This window comes from Notamacropus eugenii, chromosome 1 (genome assembly GCF_028372415.1).
Source record: "Notamacropus eugenii isolate mMacEug1 chromosome 1, mMacEug1.pri_v2, whole genome shotgun sequence".
Classification (NCBI taxonomy): Eukaryota; Metazoa; Chordata; class Mammalia; order Diprotodontia; family Macropodidae; genus Notamacropus; species Notamacropus eugenii.
In genome coordinates, this window is record NC_092872.1 from 602,298,852 (window position 1) to 602,311,869 (window position 13,018).

At 42.6% G+C, this 13,018-nt stretch overlaps 1 protein-coding gene across 1 annotated transcript in view; it reads left to right on the forward strand.

Annotated features, from left to right (window-relative positions):
• Positions 1 to 5,019: 5,019 nt before the first annotated feature.
• The window catches only part of PYGB (glycogen phosphorylase B), an 86,958-nt gene continuing 78,959 nt past the window's right edge, over positions 5,020 to 13,018 (forward strand). The window contains exon 1 of the mRNA XM_072634655.1: positions 5,020 to 5,412. Coding sequence (XP_072490756.1) covers positions 5,170 to 5,412 — 243 coding nt within the window. The 5' untranslated portion in view covers positions 5,020 to 5,169. The remainder of the gene's footprint in view (positions 5,413 to 13,018) is intronic.

A 13,018-nucleotide genomic window follows, 5' to 3' on the forward strand; every position in this document is an offset into this window, starting at 1 on the left:
CACGGGGAATTAACTGAGGTAACAATGATCGGTGAGTAATCTCTTACTGGTCACTGGGTTTGCCAAGTCAATAAAAAATTTTGAGTACTTACTCATATATGGAACTATGTTAGGCACTATTAGGACCTGAGAAAAAGCCCTGATGATCCAATAGAGAAAGTGCATACCTAAGATCTCAGAAGGTAAGTCAAAGAGAAAGGGAGAGTTCCTACAAAGTACCACAAGGACCCAGCAGTATTGTATGGGGAGGCAAATGGTAACTATCAGAAGGCTTCCTGATCTATAGTCAAGCCTTGTTCTATACATAGTGGGCTACAGCCCACTTTTAGGCGTGTGATCAGTCCCAATATCCTTTATTGACCAGACTAATGCCTGAAATTCCTACTGAGACACTTTTCTAGTGAGAAAATTTTTCCATGGGGATCCAGGATAAAATCATTTACTTTGCTTTGGAGGGAGGGAGGTTCCTTCATTCAGGTAATTTATCAGCTAGAATACATTCTCTTAAGCAATAGGATGTTGCAACACAAGTCAGGGTTAGTTTTTGGGGGCGGAGGTTGGATGGGGGGGAACAGATCTGTTGATTACAGGAATTTGGGAATGTGTAGCGTACACTCCAATGTAGGACATCTTCAATTGGAGAACCAGGACAGCAGCCAAAGGGGACAAAAAGCATGCCAGGAACAACTTGTCAATTCTGGGTAGTACTCTCCCAACAAGGCTCTCTTCCATAGTGACAGCTCTGCATAATATCCCCAAATGAGGGCAGCTACGATGGTTCTAAATTCAACATGAAGCCTCCCTCTTAGGTGATCCATCTTCCTCCATGAGGATTCCTATCCTATTTGTTCCCTTCTCTCCATATGTAACTATCACAAATTCAAGTCTCCAAAGCCTCTCACCTGAAATAACCTCCTCATTGATCTTCCTGCCTCCAGTTTCTTCCCTCTTCTACCCACTCTCCAGACGATTGCTAAATTTACATTCTGAAAGTTTAAGTCTAACTTATTCATTCTCGTGCTCAAAAAGCTTTCATTTTGGAGATGTTAAAAAGGAAACGTTAAAAGGGCAAAAAATAAACCACACATATAGCCAGTCTCCACCCTTATGAAGTCCATATTCTAACAGGGTAGACAATAAGTGAATAACCAGGTACATACAAAAGCAACGTCAAGGTGATCTCAGAAGTAAAGGCTCTAAAGCTGCAGGGACTGGAAAAGGTCTTCAGTAGAAATTGGAATTTGACTGGGTCACTCTGTTTGTTTCAGTTTTTTCATCTGTAAAATGAGCTAGAGAAAGAAATGGAAAACCACTCCAGCAACTTTGCCAAGAAAATGATAAATGGGGTCATGAAGATTAGGGCATGACTGAAATGATTCAACAACTTAAAGGAAATCTAGGATTTGGAGTGGGAGAGGTATGGAGGAAGATCATTCCGGACATGGGGGTTGGGGGTGTAGAGAGCAACTGTGTGTGTGTGTTCATCCTTTGTTGCCAAAGAAAACCATGACATCAGAGAAATGATGATATAACTTGCACTTGACTTTGTTTTGAGTGAGGGAGGGCTGTGCAGGTCACCAGCCTCACTTCTCCTCCAGAATCATCTGAATCCAGTGACCAGATATTCAGACCTTGTGTGGATAGAACATTGAGCAGGACCATGCCACTGGATAGCAACACATGTGAAGGGAAGAAAGTATTAGCAGACCAAAATGGTCAGGAGGGGCCAAGTTACAAAAAGCTTTAAATGTCAAACAGAAGAATTTCTATTTTATTCTGGAGGTAAAAGTGGGAGGAGAGAGTAATGAACAAATCTATGATGTAGAAAATCACCTTGGTAGCTGAAAGGAGGATAAACTGAAACTTGACTTGAGTCAGGGAAATCAACAGGAAGCCCTTTGCAATAGTGTAGGTGAGAGGTGATGAGAGCCTGTACCAGGTGGTAGCTGTGTGATAGAAGAGAAGGGGATGAATAGGAGAGATTATTATAAATAGAAAATAGCAAGAATTGGTGATAGATTGGATATGTGAGATGAGCGATAGTAAAGAGTTCAGAATGGCACCAAGATTGTGAGCCTGTATGACTGAGAGGATGGAAATCGGGGGAAACTTAATGAGTACTGTTTTAGTTATGTTGACTTTGAGATAGCTACAGAATACCCAGTATGAGATGACTACAGCTCAGGATAGGGATGAGGATATAGAGATCTAGGGATCATCTGCATAGAGTTGATAATTGAACCCGCGGAAACTAATTAAATCACCAAAGGAAATGGTGGTTGCTGTCCGTTCTCAGAGGATGGAATTGACTTCACTATGTTGGGGTCAAGATATAATGTGTCTGGCTGTAGCTGATCAGATAAGTACTGGCTTAGAAGGCTTTACTACAAGTTGGGCACAAATAGGCCATATGAACATTTGGAGTAGAGATGCCTCTAAATTTGCACATCTTATGTTTTTTTGTTTTGTTTTGTTTTTGAGCTACTCCAAGGCAGATAGTATAGAAGGATAAGAGAACATGACCAGGACAGAGCCTTGGGGGACACTGGGGTCAGTGGGTAGGACCAGCAAAGGAGACTGAGAAGGAGCTGTTACACAGTAGAACCAGGAAAGAGTGGTTCATGAAAACCTAGGCAGGAGAGAAGGTGTCCAATTTTGAGGTCAAAAAAATTGAGAATAGGCCATTAGACTTGGAAATCATTGGCAATTTTAGAGAGAACAGTTTTAGTTAAATGATGAGGTTAGAAGCCAGCTTGCAGAAGATTTAGAAGAGAGAGGAGAGGAAGTCAAGATGATGAGTATAGGTATCTTTCTCAAGTTCCCTTCTAGGATTTATGAGTCCTGACTTTCACACTTCCTTAGTTTCTTAATGTAGGAAGTGGGATAATAATACTTGCAAGAATTACCTCCAAGAACCTGTGAGTAAAGTAAGGTTTTAAAAACCTGAAAGCCAATATAATTATGAGCTATTATTATTATATATAAAGCACTTCATTCACTATTAAGGGGAGAACCAAAAATGGGTCCACATTCTTTTATTTAAAATATATATATATGTATATATGTGTGTGTGTGTGTGTGTGTGTGTATATATATATATATATATATATATATATATATATATATATATATGTCTCCATTCAGCATTCCCAACATACCATAAGAGGTATGGGTTACTATACCAGACTATAAGACCTGGCCTTAGATACGAAGGCTAAAGGGATTATGCACAATTCAGAAGCACTCTGGGATATCCAATAATGACAATTATTATTATTATATTAATAGCTGACATTTTTATAGCACTTACTACATGCCAAGCACTGTGCTAAGCACTTTACAGTTAGTATCTCATTTGATCCTTGCAACAACCCTGGTTAGGAGGTATCATTATTCTTTACATTTTACAGAGGAGGCAAAAAGAGGTCAAGTGACTTGCCCAAGGTCACACAGTAAGTATCTGAGGCTGGATTTGAACTCTATCCACTGTACCATCTAACCTTTCCTGAATAATTTCCAATTCTATCCAGTTGTTAGGTATGGACAACTAAATAAATGCACCAAAAGAAACTCTTATGGAAAAGAGTCTTGATCTTTCTTTTAACATTCTCTAGAATATCTAGATCTGGATCTGACATTATAAGATTTGGTGCTGAGTTGTTTCAGTTATGTCTGACTCTTTATGACCCCATTTGGGGTTTTCTTCGCAAAGATGCTGGAGGAGTTTGCCATTCGTTCTCCAGTTCATTTTACAGATGAGGAAACTGAGGCAAACAGAGTTAAGTGCCTTGCCCCTGGGGATCACACAGCTAGTAAGTTACTGAGCCCAAATGTGAACTTGGGTCTTCCTGACTGAGGGCATCACCTAGATGCTCTTTAGAAGACATTAGAAGACCAGGAGTTCAAATCCTTCTTTTGTCCTTTACCACCCATGTGACCCCAGGCAAGGGTTTCCCCGGGTTTCTTCCCAGGGTTGTGGTGAGGTTCTAATGAGATAATACTTGTAAAGTGCTTTGCAAACCTTGAAGCAGTCGGCCTCTGTTTCCTGTTCTATAAAATCAGGGATTGGACTACATGACCCCTACAAGTCTTTCCAGCTCTAAAATCAAACTCTAAGAGCCTATCCACTGGCCTTGCACAATGTTTTCTTGCACAATAAGGGATAGGGATGGGGACTGAGTCTGTCAGTTCATAATAAACAGCATTTAACACTTTACAAATATTTTGTCATTCAATCCTCACAACAACCCTGGACATGGAATCTCCCTCTATCAATACAGGTAGGCAGCTGGGTAGTAAAATGGTTTACAGGGCTGGATTTAGAGTCAGGAAGATCTGAGTTCAAATCTAACTGTGTGATTCAGGGCAAGTCACTTAACTTCTCTCTTTCTTCCTTATCTGCAGAATAGGACCTCCCTCCTACAGTTGTCAGGATACAATAAAATATCTGTAAGCCATATGGCAAACCTTCCCAAGAGGTGGCACAGCAGATGAGAGTGCCAGGCCCCAAGTCAGGAAGACTCACCTTGGTGAGTTCAAATCAGGCCTCAGGCACTTCCCAGCTGAGTGACCCTGGGCAAGTCACTTCACCCTGCTTGCCTCAGTTTCCTCATCTGTAAAATGGGTTGGAGAAGGAAATGGCAAACCCCTCCAGTGTCTCTGCCAAGAAAACCTCCAACGGGGTCGGGGACATGGGAACCCGACCCAAAATGACCTCACGACAAAAATGCTAGCTATTATCGTTCCCTGCCGTTAATGGTTTTAGAGTGGGGGCCGCTGCACCCCACTTCTCCATCCCCACTACCGAGCGCCTCCTCCCGCTTATAAACAGCTTTTAAAACAAACAACGACAAAAAAAACCCAAGGTGGATGGCGGGGCGCGGGGTGAGGGTGGGGAGGCGCAGCTCCCTCCTCCACTCCTACTCTCCGCCTCCCTGCCTCCCCTTTCCCTCCTCCCCCTCCCTCGACCCGCCCCTCTCCGCAGTCGCCCCGCCCTTATCCCCGCCCCCTCTCCGCTTCCCTGGCGTGGGGCGCAGGCGCAGGCGCGGTGCCGTCTGCCGGAGGTCGCCCTCAGATCGCTGGCCGCGGTGGCCGCTGCAGCATCCTCTTCCTCGTCTGTCCCAGCCGCTTGTCCCTTCTCCCCGCCGGGCCGGGCTTGTAACCTCCAGGATGGCCGTGCCCCTGACGGACAGCGAAAAGCGGAAGCAGATCAGCGTGCGGGGCATCGCGGGCCTGGGCGACGTGGCCGAGGTGAGGAAGAGCTTCAACCGGCACCTCCACTTCACCCTGGTCAAGGACCGCAATGTGGCCACGCCCCGAGACTATTTCTTCGCCCTGGCTCACACGGTGCGCGACCACCTGGTGGGCCGCTGGATCCGCACGCAGCAGTACTACTACGAGAAGGACCCCAAGGTGAGTCCTCAGGCGGCCGCCCCCTCCCCCAGCCTGCACCCCCTCCCCCAGCCTGCACCCCCCTCCCCCAGCCTGCACCCCCTCCCCCCCTCCCCCAGCCTGCACCCCCTCCCCCAGCCTGCACCCCCTCCCCCAGCCTGCACCCCCTCCCCCAGCCTGCACCCCCTCCCCCCAGCCTGCACCCCCTCCCCCCAGCCTGCACCCCCTCCCCCAGCCTGCACCCCCCTCCCCCAGCCTGCACCCCCTCCCCCAGCCTGCACCCCCTCCCCCCAGCCTGCACCCCCTCCCCCCAGCCTGCACCCCCTCCCCCTCCCCCAGCCTGCACCCCCTCCCCCCCTCCCCCAGCCTGCACCCCCTCCCCCCCTCCCCCAGCCTGCACCCCCTCCCCCAGCCTGCACCCCCTCCCCCCAGCCTGCGCCCCCTCCCCCCAGCCTGCACCCCCTCCCCCAGCCTGCACCCCCTCCCCCCAGCCTGCACCCCCTCCCCCAGCCTGCACCCCCTCCCCAGCCTGCACCCCCTCCCCCCAGCCTGCACCCCCTCCCCCAGCCTGCACCCCCTCCCCCCAGCCTGCACCCCCTCCCCCCAGCCTGCACCCCCTCCCCGGATCTCCTCTCCACTCCAACTCTGCGCCCCTGCTGCAGCCTCTCCCGTCCTGTACCCTGTCAGCCTGCTTATCCTCCTTACCCTGCCCTGCCCGCCTCCCTCCACCTTGTCCTGGCCCCCCCCTTTGCTGTTCCCCTCCCCCAGCCCCCATAACCCCCCCCGCCCCGTCCTCCACCCCTTTCCCGGTCTTGCGCCCCTCCCTTCGTCTGTACCCCACCCCCCAGCCCGCATAACCCTTCCACCCGGTCCTGCACCTACTTGTCCCCACTCTGCACCCTCTCCCACTTGGCATCCCTTCAGGCTCTTTCTTGCACACCTCTCCTTCACCTCTCTGGTCCAGCACCCATCCTTCCGCTAGCCACAAAGCTGCCTCCACCCTCCGGGATCCTCCGCTCCTCTGGTCAACCTCAAGGCTTTTCCACCCTGGGAACTCTGAGACACGCTGCCCAGGCCAGCTGGAGCCTTCTGGGTTCCATGCCCAGTCCTCCTTTTGCTCCCTCCCGCTATCTCTCCTGCCGAACCTCCCAGACGCTTCCTCTAGACAACCCTCTGAGGCACAACTAGAATGACCCAGGGAGATAGATGCAGAGCTGGAAGGGACCTTAGAAACAAAGAACCCAGTATTTGCAGTCCGAAGGCTTGTGCTTGTGTGACCTTGGGCAAATCACTTAGCCACCTTCTTGCGCCTCAGTTGGTACATCAGTGTTTAATGAAAGGGTTGAACTTCCTCCTTTAAATTGTGTGATCTCATAATTCACCCCTCCTTAACAGAGGACATTGCTCCCAGGAAGTTCATTTTTAAAATGTCAGCCTTGACATGCATTTCAGAGTATCTGCGGTTTGTAGGGATGGACTATGCAGCCAAGTTGATAGGATTCTTTATCTTGCCCTAATATTAGTTATCTGATACTCAATTTTAGCTAAGTCTTTCGCTAAGTCTTGAATTTTCTGCAAAAGACTTATGGATGTGCTTCAGGGCAGGTTTAATCTTCTGGGGGTTTTTGGTTGTTTTTGTTTTTTTTTTTTGCTGTAATGTTTGTGGGGGTGTATACAGGAAGCCAAGCCTGGGTACTCTTGTGTCCTGAAAGGTGGTGAATAGTAGTCAGCAGGACGCTGTAGGTCTTATCGATCTGGTTTAGTAAACTATACCACTGAAGGAATTATGTGTAAAATCAAGTGGAGGACAAAAGGGATGTGGAAGGAGAGAAAAAAAAGGATGTTCTCACTCCAGCATGATTCTTGAGAAATTTGATTTTTAGTTTTGACAGTTGAAATATTTTAAAAATAAAACTGAGGATGAATGAAAACTAATCAGAAAAGAGATTAAGATTAAAGACAGTTTGCAAGAATTTGGAAATGTGGAATATGACAGGCAATGCAAAGACTCGGAGAGACTGTGCAACAGTCAGTTCTTGGACCAACTCACACTTTTTTCTGATTATACATTTATTTGATAATATTTTTCATGCTGCACAATTCTTTCTTGGAAACATGCTGCAGCCTACTTATATCCATCACACTTCCCTTCATTTCCTTTTGTATTCAACTATGACTTTAATTATTCAGAGATTAGTATTTTATAGCTTGTATTCAGTCACATAACAACACTGGAAGGATTGTTTCAGAGAAAATTTTGACTCCCCTTGCTTGAATAAAGTAGTGTATATAAAACTCTTCGTAAACTTGAAAGCTATGCAAATGTTAACTTTTTAATTATTTTTATTATCGTAACAAAGGAAGTCTATTAAATCCAACCCACACGATGATTTAAAGTAATAGTGTATTGCCTCGCTTTGTATCCATAGGTGCCCACCATGAGAAGGGAGGTATGTTTTATTGCCTTCTATCCATGAGAGTTTGGCTTCCTATCAATGTATCTTTTTGTTTACATTGATATTGTTTTTTCTGCTTATTTTCTTCAGGATCAATTTATATAAGGTGTCCCCTATCTCTGAATTTATCATATTTATTGTTTCTTATGGAACAGTACAGTAATATTCTATTATGTTAATATTTCACAGTTTTTTCTGAAATATCTATTCTATCCTGAATTGATGGATACCCATTTTGTTTCTCCTTTTTTCTATCACAAACAGTACTGCCACGTATATTTTTTTTTAATATGCTATCTTTCTTTAACTTTCTTAGGGTATTTACTGATAATGGGATTGATGGATCAAACAATAGGGGTTTTCTTACCAAATTCCAAATTGGTTGGGGCAGTTTCAAGTTCCACCAATAATATATATGTGGCCATCTTTCCACAGCCTTTTCACCATTTACTATTTCTGTGTACTACTTTCTTGTTAATATTGTCTAAGGAAGATTTTTCTAGTGTACCTGCTGTTCAGCAAGTCAGATGATCTGGCAAAAATTTGTAGTATTACACTTGGCAGAATAATTTCAAATTTATGAGGTGCTCTCAGATTTGCAAAGCACTTTGCTCAAAGAACCCTGTCATGTAGGCAGTACAAGTATTATTAAAGATCTTCACAACCTATCCCCTTCCTATCTTTCAGGGTTTTACTTATTAATCCCCTCTATGAGCTTTACAATCCAACCATACTGGGCTGTTTGCTGTCTCACACTTAACACTAAATCTCTTCCCTCTGAGTCTTTGCATTGCCTATGCCCCATGGGCTGTAATGCTTTCCTTCCTCTCCTCTGCCTTTTGGAATCTCTCTCTCCCCCTTTTGTAGAATGCCTTTCCAGCCCTCAGCTATAGTCTTTTTTCCTCTAAGGGAATATCTATCCACTCTGCTTATATTTTGCATATACTGATTTATGTCTTTCAGGTTAAACTGTAAGCTTCTTGAGGGCAGACTTTTTCCTTTTTCTTTGTGTACCTAGTGCTTAACACAGTGTGAACACATACTCAACACTTAATAAATGCTTGTTGATTGGTTGATCTCCATTTTATAAAGATAAAGAAACAGACTCAGAATTTGTAATTTGTCCACAAACGTAGAATTTGGACCAGGTCTCCGTAGTTCAAGTCCAGTTCTCTATCAGCTATGGCAATTTGCCTCTCAATTGGAAATAAGTAAGGCTAGGTTTAAAGGTACTTAGCTGAGATTTTTAAAAAAATAGTCATAGTCAGTGGGCCATGTGGTACAGGGGACAGACCCTGGACTGAGAGGCAAGAAATGTGGCAGATCCATCTTTGTCTCTAGCTAATTGGGTGATGACCTTCCTCAGATCATTGACTTCTCTATGTACCACCCAATTTCTTCATCCATAAAAAAATTCCATCTCTGAAACCTTTTCCAGTTCAAAAACTCTGTGAGTCAATGTTTGGAAACATTTTCTAAAGAGGTTAGAACAGGGATGGGGAACCTGTGACCTCAAGGCCTCATATAACCCTCTAGTCCTCAAGGCCCCTTGACTGAATTCAAACTTCAGGAAACAAATCCCCTTAATAAAAGAATTTCTTCTGTAAAACTTGGACTCAGTCAAAAGGCCGCACTCAAGGACTTAGAGCACCACATGTGACCTTAAGGCTGCAGGTACCCTACCCCAGGGCTGGAACAAGAACTGAGATTTAAAATAATTACTTTAAAGAAGTTAATTGAGCTTCTTGCAGAATGTTTAAGCAGCATTTTAGTAACTTCTAAAAAACAATCTATCTTACTGAATATTGGTTAAAATTCTGATTCGTAATAAGTACCTAGAAATATTTTGAAGGAGAGGGGAATAAATTTTACTTTTATCTTAATTAGATCACACATCCTACTTAATAAGTAGTGTTACTTCTGTCTGCATGACCTTTTTTGAAGGCTATTAGAATGGAACAAAAGATACATTCTATTTTTTTTTACAGTATTTATTATTAAGCCTTTAACTTGCCAAGTTCTTTTTGATAATTTATTAGCTATTTATAATATATCATTTTATAAATGAGATGAGAACATAACTAAATTTTTCCATGATCCTATCTGATGTTTATTTTTTTCTAGTACAAAGAATAACTTTAAATCATTTATTACCCCTCTACATCATAATGCAGTTTCTAAGAGAAGTTATTTTGAAAGAAAATGAATAGGGGTGTAGACATATTTTTCTTTTTTTATCACAAAGTGAGGTGTCTAGAGACTGTTAAGTGATGGTAAAATGAGAAAAAATTGTGGAAATTTGTTCAAGCAGCAAAAATGTTGGGAATCATTTGTGTTCCATTGGATTCTTGTGGAATCATCTTATATGACAAAAACTAATATCTCATTTTATTTTAGAGACTTTCCCCTGTGTTGAAATGTTTAATATAAAAGTTAAAAAACTGATGAAAACATGTAGTACCACATTAAGAATAAATATACTGTGACATATAACAAACCAACCATTCTAAGTTAGTTAGGCGCTGGCATATCTGTTAATGATAAGTATATTTCCATAGATGCAGCTAGGTAGTACAATGGAGAAAGTGCTGGGCCTAAAGTCAGGAAGACTTATCTTTCTGAATTCGAATCTGGCCTCAGACACTTTCTAGGTACATGACCCTGGGCAAGTCCCTTAACCCTGTTTGCCTTAGTTCTGCATCTGTAAAATGAGCTGGAGAAGGAAATGGCAAATCAACAGTATTTGCCAAGAAAGCCCCAAATGAGGTCACAAAAAGTCAGATAAGACTGAACAGCAACTATATTTCCAAAATTACGACTCTTTGGATTTAGATATTTTTATAGGACGTAGCATAGAGAGTGACAATTTTTATTAGAAGCAGACCAGAGGATAGATATTTAATATCAGAATGAAAATAGATTTGCTTTCTCTGTTCTCTTGAACAATCCATCTCAGTTTCAAAATTCTGTGGTCTTTTACATTTTTTAGAACTGAGATTTAGAAGAACATAACCTGTGTTCTTAATAGAGCAGACTAGCATTTTGGAGAAGACAGGCACATTAAAACTTTGAGATATCGTACCACAACTTGAAGTGGAAGCATTTCCATGTATAAAACGAGCATGATAGTGTCTGGATTCTGAGTAGTTTTACTATCTAGGGCAGTGTCTCTTAAATGTTTTTTGCTCATAGCACAGTAGTATTTGCCATAAAGAAACACAGCACATTGAGTGTCTAAGTTGGTAACACTCTGGGAAGGAAGGGTAATCACCTGTGCTTATTTTCTTTTCATTAAGAGCAACCATTATTGTTGATTTCTTTGTGAGTTCAAGGTCTGACATGTTTCAAGTTTAGTGTGTAGTATATGTGTGATAGGCAAGTTTTTATTTATTTTGTGAATTCTCTACATATCCTGTGTATGCTGGGTAAGTAAAATTTCTATTAAAATTATTCATACATTTTCTTTTACCTGAAATAACGCATAAGTTTTTGTCTCCTAATAGCAAACCTCCTGTCAGACCCTTTGAGGACAGTTGTTTTAGGGCCAAGCAAGATAAGTCTAATCATTCCTCTATGTGACAATTCTTTGGATACTTGTAGACAGTTACTTCCTCTAAAGCCTTTTCTTTTCCAGGCTAAACTGATTCTCCTACGCCATGAGCCTCAGTTCTTGGTTTCTCTTCTCTGGATTTGACCTCTTGCATCTTGCCTGCAACTGATCCCACTGATGTGCAGAGTCTTGTAGCTGGGCTCTTACCTCCTTTTATGGACACTGCCTCTCTTAATGTAGCCTAAGATCAAATTAGTTTCTCTTGCTGTCCTGTCACCTTTTTGGTTTATATTGAACTTGCAATCTACCAACACCTTGAGGTGTTTTCCACGCAAACTGTTGTCTAGGATTCCAGACTTTTCTCCCAGCATAGGCTAACTAACCCAGGACTGGATAGATACACAGACATTTCATAAAGACTTGTCAAGATCTGCAGAACAAAATGTTCTTCCTTCTATGTAGTGGAGCTTACATTTCTTCGGATATTCTTTTTTGGAAGTGCCTGTAGGTATAGAGAACTTAGAAATGCCCTAGAACTAAAAAGTATAGGTTTGTAGAAACATACTGGATCCTTCGTCCTTCAACTGATTTCTAGCAATTGTTTCCTCTTTCAAAGCTATTTGCCGAATAAATGAGTGTTATGAATGTTAAATTTAGTTACATAAAAGGAAAAGATCCTGCTTGAAATATCTTGTAGATAAAGAAGAGATTTCTAAGACTTAATGTAGTTGTGATTCCAAGCAGGTGGAATGAAAGGTGGAATCATGCTATATTTATGTGAGTAGGCATATTTCTTATTAGAATTCCTCTAGGTGGTTGAATTTTATTGTTTTCATGAACATTGTTGGAGTGCTTAAACACTGAATTGGCAGTTTCATTCAATAAATGTTTATTAAGCATTATACGCTTTTTTATTAATTGTAAATTTATTCATTTAACATAATTACATTGATCTAGTGATACAAAGACTTTTTTAAAACAGCCTTTATTCTCGAGGAACTTAATCTTACATTGAGGTGGTGGACTGTTTAACTAGAGACATACATAATAGGTCTTTCAGTTATCAATAAAAGGACTGGGATAAGGTCAGTCAGTCAATAAGCAAGTTGTTAAGCACCCACTGTATGTCAGGTCCTATGCCTTCACATTCTATCCAGGAAGGTACCATATACAAATATAAGTAGATACAAAATAAATACAAGGAAATTTGGATGGAGGAACTAGCCACTGGGGAGAAAGAGGTATGGCATGGTGCAGGAAGGGCCTTATGGAGAAGCGGGTGAACAGCTTTATGGAGAAGGTGGCATATGAGTTGAGCTTTGAAGGAAATTTAGGATTCTAAGAGGTAAAGATGAGGGGGTGTATGTTCCAGCTTTTGGGGAGCTCCTGTGTGAAGGGCCAGAGACTTGGGGGCAGGGGCTGGGGAGAGAAGTTAGAAGAGGATTATTGTTACATAGAGGTTTATTAGATTAATTAGAAAATCTAAGCAGTGCTTAGAAATGGGTTAGATTTTAAAATTACATTGATATTATAGATTGTAATTGATGATTGTTTGGCAGATTAGAAAGTTGCACAATGGCAGAGTTGGAAATATTTCAGACGTTGTCTAGTCCAGCCTGTA